Here is an 18,259-nt window from a genome sequence, read left to right on the forward strand (position 1 = left end):
CACGTCGAGAAACGAATCGTATACAAATTCGAAAACTTTTTACCTTTTGTAATTAACATTTTGTTTTATGGCGAAAATAAATTACAAAAAGTTTGCCATTTTTTTTTTTTTACTACTTATTCGTCTGCTTCAATCGAAAATTACTTACCCGCACTTTACAACTCTTTTTGAAAAAAAAAAAGAAATAAGCTGCACACGTAATTATTGGGATTTTTGAGTTCGTTTCGGTCGTTTTACTATTGGATTCGGTCGCGAAATGAAGGTAGCTGTGAAAAGAAATGTTTCAGGCATTCAGTCGTCGATTTCGTTTTTTTTTTTTTTTTTTTTGTTCCTTCATGAGTAGGTAGGTGAGTATATGGAGAGGTAATTAAGGAACGAAACATTTTTAATTGAAAAAAACTCAAAAAAACATTCAAAAATACATTACCAAATTAAGTTTAAGGCAGTGAATTTCATATCGCGATTTTCGATGAATTTTTGAAAATTCAAAGGCTCCTTTTTTTTACGAAAAACTCAAAATTTGATCAATCTGAGATAGAAAGCTCAAATTTGGTTTGTTATCTATTATTGATCTTCCAAATTGATTGGAGGTGGTTTCGAGGCGTTCTGAAGCCTCCAACAATTTTTTGTGTTCTTCACTTTTGGAAAGTATGTATTTGCCATAAAAAATTTTAATTCACCGCTTTCAAGTTTAAATTCGCTGGATTTGTAGCCCTTTCGATCCATTTGGGAACAAATTATCAAAATTCGATTCTGTCGGTTCAAATTTTAAAACTTTTGCAGTGAGGTTTTTGGAAAAAATGAAAAAAAATCGTAATTTACGAATGTACATATTGTGAAGTTGAAAATCTGAAATTTGGTTCATGCCTTTTTTAGCCTGATTCTCTCTTAGAACAAAAAATTTTGAGGCTTACTTTTTGTATCATGATTATGGGATAAGGAGTGGACCACTCACGAAATCCCTTTTGGACCCCAGAAGACCATTTTCATTCATTTTATTTACTCATGTCTGGTATTCTTTCAATTTTCATTTTTTACCTATAATTTCGGAGAGGTGTCCTGGATGTGCTTGTATGAGGGTTTTGACTTTTCAAGCCCCTCCCACCTCTTCACAGCTACAAAAGAATGGGTGATTTAACCAAACCTCCTCCCTATGGATTGGATTTTGATTTTCTCTCATCGCTGAAACCTCTCCGAATTTATCGGAGGCTGAAATTTGGCACGTTTTGGGAGTTTCGACTCCTCAACTCTTCCTCGTCCCTTTCTAGTAACAAAAAAGTGGATTTTTGATTACTTTTGGAGTGTTTTCAACAAATGCAAGTCTTTGAAAGGGCAAGATATCTAAACATGATAAATAAAATTTCAACTTACTACTTCAGTTTGATCTAATTTTGAGTTTTGGATGAGAAATAAACTTTCGAATTTTGAAACATTTGCCGGAAATTTGAGATTGAAATTCAGTCTTTGAAATGTAGTCAGGTAATGTATTTTTATTTGTTTTGCCCAGTTCAAAATTTTGTCTGCGGGTTGTGGTGCTTTAGGTGAGGGGAGGGGGTGATGGGGTATTTCCTTGAAAATCCCATTTGCCCTGAAAAATGTCAAATTTTCTAAATTGCTAAACTCTCGCTAATAGACCGGTTACTAGTTCCAGAAATCTGCTGGAGGTTACAGAACTATTCAAACCGATTCGAAATTACTTCCAATCGATTCAGAGGGAGGGATCAAAAATAGAGTACACACCAAATTTCAGATTTCTATGTCAATGACGTAATGAAATTTGGATTTTTTGCATCTTTTTCACAAAGATTGTTAAAAATTTATTAAAAATCTAAAAATGCACTAAGGTAAAGTGGGGTAATTCCGATATGGGGTAATTCCGATAGCAAGCTCTAGCTTTGTTGCAAAACACATTTTAGCACAAATGATGAAGAAAGTAGGTAGTTTTAGTGCCAACCTACACCCATTAATGATCAGATGGTCCATCTGCTTCGTTTTGTCAAGTCTGTGCAGTGTTCAAAATCTGAATGCCCAAAACCTTTGCAGCAAAAAACAATGCATTTTTAAAACTTGTTTTTATCATTCAAAACTTGTTGAAAAATTCTGTTTAGAAGTTGAAAGGGTATAGGAGGATTAGGTACGGTTTTGGGCCCAGAAATGGATTTCGACGAAATTCACACCAAAGGTTACCCATGATGAGAAGATACGCTCAAAAAATTTTCAGACCCCCAGACCTTTTTTTCAGGGGGGGAGGGGCCAAAATGTGTTTTTTAAACTTTATTTTCCAGTGTTTCGCCAAAAGTAGATAAAAATTTCGCGTTTTTTTGTATCGATTCTTAAGGGTGAGGGGAAGCCCCTGAAATTTTTTCAAAATTTTTCGGACCATTTTTCACCAAATTGTGGCGTTTTGAAAATTTTGAGCGGCCATTTTGTAAAGAAGTTGCGGAGGTACAGTCACCATTTTTTTTCCTAAAATACGTTATTTAGTCAAGATTATACCATAAAAGTTTCAACGAGTTTGAGTTGGTGCAACATTGTCAAAAAAAATAAAAACTGACCACGCGTCATATTTGCCGGGGGTTGGGCATGATAGTCCACGGCGCTATCGTGGGAAGTTACGTAGCGTTCGCGCGCGTTACTGTCGTTCGTGGTTGTCTCATAGTCCAGTCAAATAGGGGGGAAAAATGGGTGAATCACCTACTCGTTATGCCGATCAAATATTTTTTTGTGAATATTGTCAAGAGTAGTGTGGTGAACAACATATTAAAATCCCCCCGACCCCTCCCACAGTGGATCACACCCCTTCAAAATCAGATTTTCGTTAAAAACTTCTAAAATATCAACTTTCGAGTAGAATGAGCTTTGTGATCATTTTATGCCCTCTCAAATACCTATCGAATGATCTATCAACCAACTCCCTAGCCCCAAGGGGGTGGCGCTACAATCCCTCGAAGTGACGTAATTTTTAGAAATGGGCTCCGTGAGCTGTTGGATTGATATTTGCATGTTAGGTAGGTAGGTACTAGGTAGGTAAAGGTACTTAACGAGGAACTTCCGCATTGAAAGTTTCAGATCTCCAGACCCCCTCATCCCATTTTTGAAAAACACCCTTTTTCTGGAATGGAATAAAAATTATTTTCTCAGCCCCATGTGAACCGATTTTTCTCATTTTTAAGTACGTTGTAAACATTTGTAAGGGGTGTACCCATAAGAAATTTCAACCCCCTCCCTTCATATTTACCCCCTCATAATGACGTTATGATACTGGTGTCGTTCGAACCTCCCAAGCGCAAATGTTGCGTCAGATTTTGTTTTACACTTACCCGGCCCCTGTAGAAGCTCCGGAGGGGCTGGGTGCGAGTAAAACGAAATCTGACGTTTGTATTTCCATTCGGGTAGTTCGGTTCACTTGAAAACTACACCAATATTATAAAAGTAGTTCCGTTTAAAAAACAGTAGAAATTGAGGAGGGGACTGAGGCCCTGGAGAGGCCAGGTAGGTGCAAAACAAAATCTGACATTAAATTTGTGCTCCGTAGGTTTGAAACATATGAAAACACCAATATCATCAAAATAACTATATTTCAAAAATATTAAAAATTGAGGAGGAGGCTGAAGGAGTGAAGACACTTGAGGGGGGGGCTTGATGAGTGCAGCAGAAAATCTGACGTCATATTCGTGCTTAGTGGTATCGAATCATGCGGAAACGACACCTCACTCATTAATAGTTAATTCTTCCAAAATACTCATTTTACCCCCTCTATGACTCGTTTTTTCAAATTTTCACCATGACGGACCTGCCAAAACAAAAATTTCGAAAAAATATATGATATTGAGGGGTCGTAAATACATCCAAAAAACATGTTTAGAAAATTGTTCCTCGCAATTTTCATTGTTAAAAAACATGAAATAAGACGAAAAAACGCCATTTCGAGGGGTATATATGAAGGGAGGGGGTTGACATTTCTGACAATATTCACCAAAAAATATTTGATTGGAATAACGAGTATGTGGTTCACCCATTTTTCCCCCCTATTTGACTGGACTATGAGACAACCACGAACGACAGTAACGCGCGCGAACGCTACGTAACTTCCCACGATAGCGCCGTGGACTATCATGCCCAACCCCCGGCAAATATGACGCGTGGTCAGTTTTTATTTTTTTTGACAATGTTGCACCAACTCAAACTCGTTGAAACTTTTATGGTATAATCTTGACTAAATAACGTATTTTAGGAAAAAAAATGGTGACTGTACCTCCGCAACTTCTTTACAAAATGGCCGCTCAAAATTTTCAAAACGCCACAATTTGGTGAAAAATGGTCCGAAAAATTTTGAAAAAATTTCAGGGGCTTCCCCTCACCCTTAAGAATCGATACAAAAAAACGCGAAATTTTTATCTACTTTTGGCGAAACACTGGAAAATAAAGTTTAAAAAACACATTTTGGCCCCTCCCCCCCTGAAAAAAAGGTCTGGGGGTCTGAAAATTTTTTGAGCGTATCTTCTCATCATGGGTAACCTTTGGTGTGAATTTCGTCGAAATCCATTTCTGGGCCCAAAACCGTACCTAATCCTCCTATACCCTTTGATGGATATGTGTTAAAGTGTCAGTACCTCTTTTGATTCTGCTTTTATAATTATTTGTTTGGTAGTATTGAATTATCAAACATGTCGCGGCGATCATTTTTCATGCCGTGGGGTAATTCCGATAGCTTTAGTAAAATTGCCCAGTAATATTTTTTTCTCAGTTTTGATGTAGTATTTTTTGGAAGGGTCGAAATTATCAAAGAAAAACCTCAAAAGGGGGCTTTTTTCTCTAGTTAGTCTAGTTTTCAAAAATTATGCCTCAAAAATGCATATTTGTAAAAAAAAATTAATTTTTTTTCTAATGATTCAATTTACATGAAATAAAAACCTAAGTATGCAATAAATGGTATATTTCAACATTACTGGCTCGGAATTACCCCAGAAGAATTACTTTCCTTATAAAACTTGTTATCGGAATTACCCCAAAAATGGGGTAATTCCGATAGCTCAACCTACCAAAATGTTTTTTCAATTACATGTATGAAGCCTCCGCACAAATCACTCTTCAATATAGTCAATGTGTAGCTGAAGGATGTAGGAATAAAGTTGTTTTATCGTTTTTGTCCCAAAATGTACAGGAAACCCAAAAAATGAGAAATTGCTAAAATTTTGAATTTTGCCATCGGAATTACCCCACTTTACCTTAATTTTAATTGATATTAGGTTTGACATCTCATTTTGATACCTGTCAGAAAAATTGTACTTACATAGTTTTTAAAAGTAGGTACTAAATTTTTCAAAAAACGTAATTTGGGAATCTGACATTTTCACTGTCATCATTCATACTAATTTTATTTCATTTCATCTGCCATTGTAAGTAATTTTAACCATCCTTTCAATGTTGATTAGGGACGGTTTTTCTAATTTCAGAGTCCTAATTTCACAAAGAAAAATACTACCTACAATAAAATCTTGAAAGATACCTGAAATGAAACTCTAGAAATATTTTATTCCGTTACATTTTCAAGCTCATTTTCGACATAGGTAAGGAGAAAAAAAATGTGTTTTTGGAGCCTAAATTTTTGGAAAAAATAATCGCGTTATTTTCCCGAACAGTTCACTTTTTTTGCTCACATTGAAAAATGAATTTTTTAAAGGCATGTACATGGCAATGTTGGGATCGCTAGAATAAAAATCTCACAGATGCAGTCATCCATTTGAGGAGCGATATTCCAAAACGCCCTTAGTGCATTTTTTTCGAATTGCGTTTTTAAAAATAAAAAGTGTTCCAAAACGCACTTTGTCCATTTTTATTGAATTTTTTTTAGTGGTATCTGGTGGATGAATTGTATAGCTACACTCCTAACATCATAAATCCACCCAAATAAAGTTTTAAACCCGCCTAAATAGCCAATTTACCAGACTAAAAATTAATTTTTTAAAATGGACATAGGGCGTTTTGGAATATCGCTCCTCATTTGTATTTGTTGAGATTGCAGAACATTTTTTTTTTTTTTTTTTTTGAAAATTTGAACTCTGAAAATTATTTGCATACAATTTTTTTTGTCACTCATGTCAAAATTGGGATTAAAAACATGATAGCAATAGGATTCCTATTTCCTGGTTGCGTTTTTTTTTCAACATGAGCCTTGAAAATACGAGTACGTCCTTCATCACTCACGCGAAAATGAGAAAAATAAGGCTTTAAAATACAGGGTGTCCCGGCACAGAATAACCCCCTTTCACCAGTAACATAGGCAACCAATTCTGACCACATATATGTATGTTTGCTTACTCTGGAATTTGAAGGGGCTGCGTTCTACACTCACATGAAAATTGCGGCGTTGAACTGTTCATTTTGTTTAGAATTTTTCAATCTAATCAATCGTTATGGTAGTTGATCAAAAATGGTCTACTGCCAGACAAAAAATCATTTCTACCATTTTTCTTGAAAATCTTTTAAAAATGTTCTCATTTACGTATTGATATTTAAATAATTTTTAATGGTTCTAATGACGGAACCATCTCTCCTCCATTTTGATTGGTTAAAAAAAATATAATGGCTTAAAATTTTGAAAATCACTCTCAAAGAATTCAAAAAAAAAAAATTGCATATTATAAAATTGGTCAAAACGCATGAAACGATGCAATATGAGTAAAAAATTCACTTACAACAGTTTTTGTGACGTTTACCCAATTTTGTTTGGCAACAAATTTTTTTGGATTTTTTTGAGAGTGATTACTTAAAATCTTACAATCTTTTTAACTTGTCAAGATAGAAGAGTACGACTTGGATAAATAATTTCTAAAGTTGCAATAGCTCTTTCAATTTTTTTTTTTTTTTTTTTTGATATTTTATGGACTCATTTTTTATTAATTTAAACGCTGCGATCACGAGGAGATCAACAAGTTGCTTCTCGAACTTTTTCTCTAATTTGGAGGGAGCGTTGATTGCGGATTGGTTAGACCTGAGAAATAGATTTGAGATACTAACCGCAGTACTCACAAAAATCTAACTCAATATTTTGTTGATATTATTTTTGAGTCAGTTTAAGAGCTTCACTTTATAGCAGGATTCAGAGAGATCGGATTGAAACAATTACAATTTGATCAATATTTTTAAATAAACATCTTTCAAATTAGCAACAATTACCTACTTGACTCAAACACGTTTCAACACTTTTTCGTGCAATTTTTGCCAAATTTTACTGAAACCTCCATATTTTTAGTAGGTACCTCATTTGTACCTAGGGTTGCCAAACTTCAAAGAGTGCCGAAAAGTCATTTTGCGAGTAGGTATATCATATTGAATAATCGATTTCTTGATGTTTAGGTGAACCAGGTATGGATGGAGTGGCAGGTATTCAAGGACCTCTCGGACCTCCAGGACCACCTGGACCACCAGGACCCGCCGGACCTCCAGGAATTACGCAAGTCAGGGGTGATGTAAGTATAACTAATGAAGTCCAGTCTTATTTAAATTCAATCTCTGGTATCTAATCAAGTAATCAATTTTAGAAAAAAAAAAAATCGTTCTTCAACTTGCATTATTATCTACTTGAGGAGAATTAGATATTTTGAGAATGATTTGCTACATGTTTCTAATTTACTTTATAATTAATTCCTAACAATATGCAGCCTGGATGGAAAGGCAAACCTCGTGGTAGTTTAAAGGTAACGTAATTACTATTAAAAATTCACCTTTAGAGTCGCTCATGAGCACGACAATGGTAAAAGTAGGTAAGTATAATATACGCAAGAATCACTTCGAAATGCAATTTTATTTCGAATTGATACTATTGTACTCGAGAGTGGATATAACTCGCCAATACGTCTAGAAGACGTAACTAGGTACCTACCTATCAACCAAACGGAAAATTTAAAATCGATACATAAGATTTTCAAAAGAACTTTTTTACTTTATATGAGAATGAGATTTACCAATATACCTACGATGTGGATTTATTTGCACACAATGTTTGTTAGTGTGTTCTTTCGTCCATGATGAGTTCGGTGTTTGGTTTTGTTTCCTTCTTCGTATACCTACGTAAAATCATGTCTTATATGTGCCACTGCTCGTCTTTTGTATACTTTTGTTTCGGTTTCATTAGACACACGATCGGTCGTTCCGTTTACAGACCTTTTTTTTTACGGTACTTTCGAGAAAACTAAATAAGTACTCCTACTCGTACGAGTATATGAACCAGAAAGAGACAAAAAAAAACAACTCGAGAACTCGAAATTCGTATACCTACAGTATGAAGCGAAGTTATGAATTTTAATTAAAAATACCTTTGAAAATAGTAAGACGTGAAAATGGCACAGTTTTCCAACTTGCAGTTTTGATTTGGTCACCAAGTCGACTCGACTCTCTACGCGCTGGTGTTGGACTCGTGTGCGCGATTTATACGTATTTTTTTAATACGCTCTGGGGAGCTTTTTGGGGGATTTTTTCCTTGGCTTGTGTTGTTTATAATTAAGTTACAGCGTTGGTGTGCCATTCGAGTACGCGACACGTGTATTGAAACGCGACCATTGTTATGGATTTTGAAAATGGTATCCGATAATTAACGATTATTGTTCGTACAGCGAATCGAAGTTTTCCAACACGAATTGGAAAAGTGCAAAGAAAATAGCTGAGCTCGGTTCAGCTAAGTTTGAAAGTGATTTTTTTTTAAGGTATGGGGTTTATTGTTGTGAAAATTATAATTTTTGAAGCTAGAGTGCAAAAGAGAGAACTGTGTAGCATTTTTTTTTGCGATAATTATGGAATTTTTTTGCTAAAAACTTTGAGATTTTGGATGAAGTCTTGAAAATTTACCTACCTATTTTTATCATAAAATGTACTAAAATTAGTTCGTTTTTTCGATTTAACCTCTCTCTCCCCCCCCCCCATTAAATATTAGAAAATTAATCCAAACGATTATGAAAAATCTGACAGGAAAAAATTTCCATTTCATGAGTAAAATTCATCTTCAACTTTTTGGAGTTTCTTATATTTTTATCGAATCACTGCGTTAAAATTACGAAAAATTGAATCAGTGGTGAACTCTAACCTGTGATATGTTGACTGGCGATCGCCAGGAGCCCCGAAATACCAAAGGGTCCCATTTAAAACCAAAAATATACTACTTTAACTCTGTCTAAACATGAATTTTTGCGAACTTTTGCCCTTGCTTCGTTCAAACCCGTTTGCCTTTCTTTTATTTCATGATTGAAATTTTTAACTACTTACCCAAAATATTCAAAATTTAAAATTGTAGAGTCCAAAAATAGGTATAGGCTCATCATAAAAAAAAAACATTATTTTTTATCTCTCAAAATACGAATTTTTGAAAGCTTTTGCCCTCACTTCGTTTTCAAATTGAATTTTGAAAAAATATATCATCCAAATTATTTATGAAATATTAAGCCAAAAAACGCACTTTTCATCTAAAAAAACTTTACTTCTCGGAACAAGCCTTTGCCCTCGCTCAGGGCTCGAACTTGGTCACTTTTTAAGCAACTAAATTATTAAAATTACAAAAAAATTCAAGAAATATTCATTTCCCTTCCTAAAAATTACCTAAAAATCCCACTTTTTGCCTAAAAAAATGTCAATGACCAAAAAACTTCTCCCATTTTTAACGAAGATTGCGAAAAAATAATATCATTTTTTGGTCAATAACGTTGCCAAAAATTCGTACTTTTCCCCAAAAATAGTTGATTTTGCTTTTTGCTTAAAATTGTCAAAATTCTCGTTTTTTCGCCAAAAATTTTAAAAAGTTATTTTTTCTCAAAAATCAGAAGTCTTTTCTATTCCTGAGAATTCTAGCTTTTTCGCAGTTGAAAAACCTCGATTTTTAACGTGAAATTTCCATAATTTCAAAGTGAAAAAGCTCACTTTTTGAGAAAAAATTGCGAAAAGATCTACTTAATTTCTTATTTTCATAAATCGTCTATTTTTACAAAAATTATCAAATTTTTGCTTTTAATTCTTTTTTTTTCAAAATTATCTAAAAGCCTGCCTTAGGTAGGTATTTGCCACAAATATTGTCAAAGTACCTACCTCTTTTCAGCCAATAATTCTCACAAAGTTCTTTTTGCTAAAACTGTTAAAATCCTGCTGCTTATTGCTAAAAATTGTAAAAAAAATTTTAATTTTTACTTTTTTTATAAAAAATTGTCCAAATGTCTCGCTTTTTTGCTAAAAACTGTCAGAAAACTATTATTTTTGTTAAAATTACCAGTCTCGTTTTATTTTTCCAAGAACTGCTTTCTTCGTCAGAAATTTCCAAAATCCTTATTTTGCTGTCAAAAAATATTGCCAAAAAGTCTCGATTTTTCATCAAAAAGTTTCGAAATAGTTCAACTTCTTAAAATTATAAATACCTACGTACATTTCAATTCGTAATTCGTTTTTTTTTTGTGATTTTTTTCTTTATTAAAACGTTTTGTCACTTTTTTGGCTACTTTTCAATTCCCTACTTTTTGGTTACTTTTTCGAGTCTTTTGAGTTACAAAATTACTTTTTTGGGGGAAAAATTGAGTACGAGCCCTGTCCTTGCTCCACTCGGGTCCATTTACTTTTCATTTTCAAAATTAAAATTTTTAAAAATTCACCATTCAAATTCTAAAATTTTGTTCCAAAACAAATACCTAAACGCATTTTTTTCAAACATTGTTTTTACCTCTCGAACCCCAATTTTTGAAAACTTTTGCCCTTGCTTCGCTGGGGCCAATTCTTATCTTTAAAATGAAAAAAATCCCAGGTCGAAACTTCCATAATTTGAAAAATGAAAATAACAATTTTTTGATGATCCTGTCTTGATATTTTTTTCTCATACCACTCTGGCAAATTTTTAGTCAACACCCTCCTCCACCCCCACTGCATTCCATCCAAACCACCTCCCCCCCCCCATAAAAAACTTTCGTATTTTTCTTGACAGATAAGGACTTTTGCAAAAGTGGATAAATACAAATTTTTATAAAAATAGAGTTGTTCAGAATTCGAAAAAACAAACGGTAGGAGAAATATTCGAGGGAGGATTAAAAGTTTGAGGGCCCTATTCGGTGCATCCAAGGGCCTTCAACTGACCCAGTCCGCGCCTGATTGAATTTGAATACCCATTGAAATAAAAATAGGTAGGTACCTATTATTCGATGAAAATTATGCTTTGAAAAATGAAATATAAGTAATCGCAGTCGCAGGTATTTAGTTTCGGTCTCTTTTATTTAAGAAAGTTGGCGTTAACGTTACCGGAACTCGTTTTCAATTAATCCATATACACAGTTTTCAACTGTCAATAAGTTTTTGGTCTCGAACAGAATAAGTTTTTAAGTCGATAAATAATGTTTCTATTGGAGAGATTTCATAACGAAAGCCACGTCCGGCTTTGCCTTTTAGGTGAAAATTTTCCCAAGGTGTAGTAATTTACGTTGCTTTGAATTTCATAAAACCTAGAAAAAACCTTGATGGGTAATCAATAATAGCCGGTTGAATGTAAAAGTTAGACGGAAAGTTTAGATATGTATTTTTTTTTGTTTAGGAAATTCGGGCAACTTGCGACTTGCGAAGTGTAAAATGAAAAAATTTTAAATTACGAATCATTAGGCAATAGGCGTGAAATTTTTTTGCAACTTTTTGAATATCAATGGTGAACTTTTTTTCTTGTTGCGAATTGATTACAAACATAGCGGATGTACCTTTTTTCTTCGACGACTCGACGACGTTGCTTTTCGTCGAGGGTTTTTTATTTCGACGAAAAGGTTGCTGTTGTTGCGCGAAAAAGGGTGTAAAGATAATGAAATGAGAAAAATTCTTTTATGCTGTGACTTTGATTTTATTGAAAATGTTTTCTTATTGTCAAGTAGCAGATACTTTTAATATTTTTTTTTTCGTGTGCTCTTCAAAGAGAGACGATGCTGTTCTTTTTTTTTTTGGTATCGAGTCGCTTCAAGGTTGAAGCGAAATTGGGTAAAGGAGGAAGTGATCAAATTGTTGAATGTGCGAAGTTGATGTACCTATACTTCGTATAAATTTATACCTACTTATATGATTGTACCTTATGTGTGAGGAAACTCAATTCATCGGTCGTTCTTTACACCATTGTATACTCTTTCTGATCCTGATATCCTTGTTGACCTTATTGACGATGATTTCACTATACTCGTTATTACTGTAAATTAATTGTTGTTTTTCGTGTCGAAAAATGGAGGTGATTTTAAATCGTCTAAACGTGATCGTTTATATTTTGCAGGAACCTATAATTCGACCAGGACCTCCTGGAGAAAAAGGAGATAGAGGAATGGATGGCAATCCTGGTCTAAAAGGAAAGCCTGGCAGTATTGGAATACCAGGAGTCAAAGGCGATAAAGGTGTGAACGGTCCTAAAGGGGATAGGGTGAGTACCAGGTACCTACTGTATTTAGAATATGTTCAGCATCAGATTCGGAATATCGGGAAGTAGGTACCTACAAATAGAATTTCAAATATTTGATTATGATCAATTCATTGAAAAAAAAACGTTGATAGAAACTCAAATAACCAACCTCAATAACCTCATTCAAATGTACTTAATATGATTTGAATCGAATTTCCGACTCAGTATTGCGTATCTACGTAAGGATTTTTCTGGTTCCAACCTCCCCCCTCACCGAATTATAGTTCAAAATGTAGAATAAATATACTGTACGTATATATGAATGATCGTTTCTTCGTTTTTCAAATCAATTTTTCCGACAAATTTTCGCTCGAGTGGCAATTTTACCTTCATTTCAATAAAATAATGATATAGGCTACCTATTATGAACGATTTTCAAAAAATTATCTAAAATTTAGATTTTTCATGCCTACCACCCCCCTTGAGATATCAATGATTTTATCCTGGATATGCCACGGTTCTGGCTCCAGTCGAGCCTCAAATTTGGTTTTCTATTCCGGATTCTGGTTTGTCAAATCATGCTAAGGACACTTGGACCACTCCAAAGGTTGGAATAGGCATATTTTTGATATGGTGAAATTTATGCCAACCTTTCTTAGGAAAATTGAGGTCTTGAAGAATTTTTTTTTCAAGTAGATACCTACTAAAGGTTAACGAAAAAAAAAACCACTGATAAAAAATTCTAAAACTGACCAAAATGCTTACCTGAGAAAACCAGATGTGGCAACTGAAAAAAAATGGCATTTGATGAAAGAAGCGTGAATTTTGGTATGATGAATTTTGGAACCAAAATGAAGTACCTATTTAAGACCAGGAGCCACTTGGGCTCCCCCCCTCGAGGGAGGGGGGTGGGGCTTACAATTTTGAGAATATTCCTGACTCCTGTGGATAGAGTTTCAATCAGAAATCCAATATTACGATGTCTGCTGTTAGATATTGATCAGCACTTTTTATTTTTACCATTGAAGCCGTCTTCCCCCTCTCCCCCTGGCGTGGGGCTCAGCCCCCTACATTGTGGATCTGGAAGACGTTGAGACTCGGAAATGTAGTTTTGTGAAAATATCCTTCAAAAAGTGTACAAATGATTGTGGTTGTTCATTTTTTGTTTTCCTCACCCCCTCTGCCCCCTGTGGCAACTAAAAACTTGAAAAACGCGCAAATTTGCCGCTTTATAATGCCAAAACATAGTGGAAATGGTGAGCTAAATACCAATTCTTCTATAAACTGATGAGAAACATTTTTTGAAAGCAGTAAATAACGCAAAAAATTATGAATCCCCCCTTTACGCGCCCCCATCAACCCCTAATTTCAAAACAGTTGTTTTAGTGTGGGAGCCCGCATAAGGATCTATTGTACCCCCCCACGGTCGATCCTCCGGAACAACTTTTTTCTTAAAGGGGGAGTCCTAAGGAACATTTCTAGCCATTGTCCTCAAAAAAAAGTGGCCCTACTTACAAAATGGCGGCCATTTTGATTGACAGGTCAGCCGAAATCGCAGATTTTGCGTTCCATTATGGGCCTTGCACGACATTTTTTGAACCGTACAAAGGTAGATCGAAAGATCAGGCAAAAATTTATCACCTGTCAAAATTTCAAGTGCTAAAGTGCGTTTTTCGATTTTTGATGAATTTTTAAAAATCAAATTTAGGCCAAAAATGAGGAAAAAAATCAAAATTTCACCAAATTGACCAAGAAAGCTGAAATTTGGGATTATACCCTATTTTCGACATACCAAATCGATTGGAAACTGTTTTCAACCGTTTTGAGCAGTTCTGGAGCCTCCAGCGGATTTTTGAAACTCGAAATTCCCACAAAATTTCATCAAATGGAGTTGGAAAGCCAAAATTCATTCTGCAAACTAATTTCAATACGCTACGAAGTCGACTGTAGGTGGATTTCAAGTCATTTTGGAGTCTACAGCGACTTCTTGAAAACTACTGGAGCCTCCAGTAGATTTTTGAACCTTGAAATACCCACAACATATTATAAAATGAAGTTGGCAAGCTGAAATTTTCTTCACAAACTAATTTCAATACGATATGAAGTTGACTGCTGGCGGATTTCAAGTCGTTTTGGAGCCTCCTGCGACTTTCTGAAAGCTTGTATGGCGATTTTTAGAAATTAAAATTTCCAAAAAGTTGCTGGAAGCTTCAAAATCATTTTGAAACCATCATACAGTCGACTTCAAATCATATTGAAATTAGTTTGCGAAGAAAATTTCAGCTTGCCAACTCCATCTGATAATATGTTATGAAAATTTCAAGTTTCAAAAATCTACTGGAGACTCCAGTAATTTTTAAAACGTTGCTGGAGGCTCCAAAACGACTTGAAATCCACCTACAGTTGACTTCGTAGCGTGTTGAAATTAGTTTGCAGAATGAATTTTGGCTTTCCAACTCCATTTGATGAAATTTTGTGGGAATTTCGAGTTTCAAAAATCTACTGGAGACTCCAGTAATTTTCAAAACGTTGCTGGAGGCTCCAAAACGACTTGAAATCCACCTACAGTTGACTTCGTAGCGTGTTGAAATTAGCTTGCAGAATGAATTTTGGCTTTCCAACTCCATTTTTTGATGAAATTTTGTGGGAATTTCGAGTTTCAAAAATCCGCTGGAGGCTCCAGAATTGCTCAAAATGGTTCGAAACAGATTCCAATCGAGTTGGCACGTCGAAAATAGGGTACATCCCAAATTTCAACTTTCTTGGTCAATTTGGTAAAATTTTGATTTTTCCCCTCATTTTTGGCCTAAATTTGATTTTCAAAAATTCACCAAAAATCGAAAAAGGCACTGAGGCACTTGAAATTTTGACAGGTGATGAATTTTTGACTGATCTTTCGATCTACCTTTGTACGGTTTAAAAAATTTCGTGCAAGGCTTATGCACTGAACTCTATACTCTTACACTGGAACGCTTACGATACCACGTGACCCGATCGAGCGCGTTAGAAAGAGATAGATATATGTTAAGACGTTCTTGTCCTTGTCTAGCGCGTTGGTAAGTATTGCGTATTCATTTCATCCGTACAGTAGCGTGATTTTTTTTTTGTTTTTTGTTTTAATTTTTGCAATTTTTTGTAGAATTTTTTTATTTTATACGAGTATTGATGTTCAAGATCACTTTTAAGACATCGGCGATCGTAGGAATTGAGAAAATTGCTTTTAAAAAATGAATTATTTACAAAAGTGTACCAGATACTTCAAGTTGAAATATTATAATTTGTAGCAGTACTTATTCAATAAAATTTAAAAACTCATGATCTGGAAATTGAAATACTTAATTCAAATTAGAAAAATATTTAAGTGAATATTGAATAATTTAAATTTTCCAGCAATATTCTATATATATTTATGTACTACATTATAATAAATAAACGAAATTACCTATTATGCAGCTGTGTTGTCAGTTGTGTAGGCTAGATACATGAAAAAGTGACTAAAAAAGGAAAACAGGTACATGATTGAAAATTTTTGAAGAATTTATCACTCAATGAAGCCTCAAACTCAAACTCATTCAAGAGCTGCACAAGACAAAGAATGCACAAATACATTTTTAAAATTGAATGAAATCGAAAATTTTAAATCCAGAACTCCAGAAGTTGTTCATTTTCCAATTCATTTATCAAATAGGTTGAGGTTGAACCTAATTTAGTAATTTAAATCAAGTTTTGAGGGGAAAAAATGAACTCAGATTTTTCAACTCCTTCATTTATCTATCTGTGATAAGATAACGGATAATACGGATATATTTTATTTTTATTCTTCAAAAATTTTCAATCGTGTACCTGTTTTCCTTTTTTAGTCACTTGTCCAAGTACCTTCCCTACACAGCTGCATAAGCACTTTGAAATTTTTTTTACCATTACATAAATGTCTATAAATGTCTCCGTTGTAATATATGAAATCAATTTTTACCGTGAAAAAAAAACGTGAAAAGTTAGAGTCATTATAAAAAAGTCTTAAAGTTCTGTTACGAAACATAATTTCAACTTGAAATACCTTGTTCACTTTTGTAAATAATTCATTTTTTAAAAGCAATTTTCTGAATTCCTAGGATCGCCGATGTCTCAATTTCATCTTGAAATATTAATAATTGTATAAAATAAAAAAAATCAGCAAAAAGTTGCAAAAATTTAAAAAAAAAAACAAAAAAAATCACGCTACTGTATGAATGAAATGAATACGCAACGCGCTAGACAAGGATAACAACTTCTATTCATATAGCTATCTCTTTCTAACTTGCTCGACCGGGTAGTTTAACATTGGACCATATGCAGCGTAAGCGTTCCAGTGTAAGAGTATAGAGTTCAGTGGGCTTATGTTGGAACACAAAATCTGCGATTTCGGCTGACCTGTCAATCAAAATGGCCGCCATTTTGTAAGTAGGACCGCTTTTTTTTAAAACAAGGGCTGGAAATGTTCCTTAGGACTTCCCCTTTAAGAAAAAAGTTGTTCCGGAGGATCGACCGAAGGGGGGGGGTTACAATAGATCCTTATGCGGGCTCCTCGACTATATTTAGGAGTTCATTCAGGAAGGATGTATGTAGTAATGGGCAAATTGCAATATTGCACTGTAAACCAGTGACCACTGTGATACTTCAGGCATTGAATTCAAGTCACGAATGTAAGAAATATTAAATTTTCATCCGTTAACTACTGTTTGGTTCTAGAAGATGACAAAAATAAATCTCTGGGTTTTAAATCAAAGCTTACAAGAGAAACACTATTTTAGGTGCTGAAGGTCATTTTTAGATTTTGGGTGAATTTTTAAAAATTAAAAATACTTTAAAAAGTTTCTAACGTGACGAATTTTCAACTTTGAAAATCCCTTGGGAAACAATGACCATTTCTGAAATGAACTCTTACTATCGTGGTATCAGGAATGAAGAAAATTTTGCGAAAATTGTATGAAAATAGGTCAAAATGTTTCGGATGTAAGGTAAGTATTGAAAAAATACATCAAAGTTAACGAAACATGGCAAAATTTTAACAAAACATCGCATCTCTGAATTGCCATCTAGTCGTTAATTAAAATATATAGGCATCGGAATAATAAATGATGAAAAAAAAAAAATTACGAAGAATACACGAAAAATTGATAAAATATTAATATTAAATCAACTCTTGCTAAAATTCCGAAAAGTTTGATAAAATTTGTAAAATCAGCAAAAATGAACTGCATCAACTAAAAAAAAAGTTCACGAAATTTGAAGAAAAAAAACCATAACCATTGCTAAAACGTATCGATCAACTCAAAATGTTATGGATTATGGAAAATTACAAAAAAAAATTAATACATAATTTAATCATACTTTTGGTACCTAAACCATTATTGGAATAACTGCAAAGTTGACATTAAAATCGGTGTTGCAATGTTTTAAAAAGTTTTTTAAAAAAACGAAAGCAAAAGACAATTTTTTCCAACCTTTTTGTAAAAAAAATTACAGTTAGTTCATCAAAATAATTCAAAAATTGAATAGTTTGCATTTTTTTAAATACACCTGAATTTTGAATTTTTTAAGGAGGGAGAAAAGGGATGTTTAATTACAAGATTATTACACCCGTAGTTTGGGGGTTTTATTGTGGTGAAAATTTTGATACTTTCAACTTTGAAGAAAAATTGGCAAGGGAAAGTTACTAACTCACTACCTATTCATTGCCAGGTTAATTAAACCGTTCAAATTCGAACAAAAAAGTGTAATAAAAATTAATTTTAGACCTTCGATGTAAGTAAATTATTATTTAAGCCTTAAATAGGTACTTATTTGAAAACCAAAAATGTTTACGAATTTTTGTACAAAATGTGTTCAATA

General features: G+C 33.9%; 1 protein-coding gene across 4 annotated transcripts in view; it reads left to right on the forward strand.

Annotated features, from left to right (window-relative positions):
- LOC135839787 (collagen alpha-1(XVIII) chain-like) overlaps window positions 1–18,259 on the forward strand; it is a 318,681-nt gene that overhangs the window by 285,707 nt on the left and 14,715 nt on the right. For all 4 annotated transcript variants that reach the window (XM_065355987.1, XM_065355989.1, XM_065355988.1 and 1 more), the window contains 2 exons: window positions 7,360–7,472; window positions 12,266–12,409. In XM_065355987.1, the coding sequence (XP_065212059.1) occupies window positions 7,360–7,472; window positions 12,266–12,409 (257 nt within the window). The remainder of the gene's footprint in view (window positions 1–7,359; window positions 7,473–12,265; window positions 12,410–18,259) is intronic.

This window comes from Planococcus citri, chromosome 3, assembly GCF_950023065.1.
Source record: "Planococcus citri chromosome 3, ihPlaCitr1.1, whole genome shotgun sequence".
In the NCBI taxonomy this organism is placed as follows: domain Eukaryota; kingdom Metazoa; phylum Arthropoda; class Insecta; order Hemiptera; family Pseudococcidae; genus Planococcus; species Planococcus citri.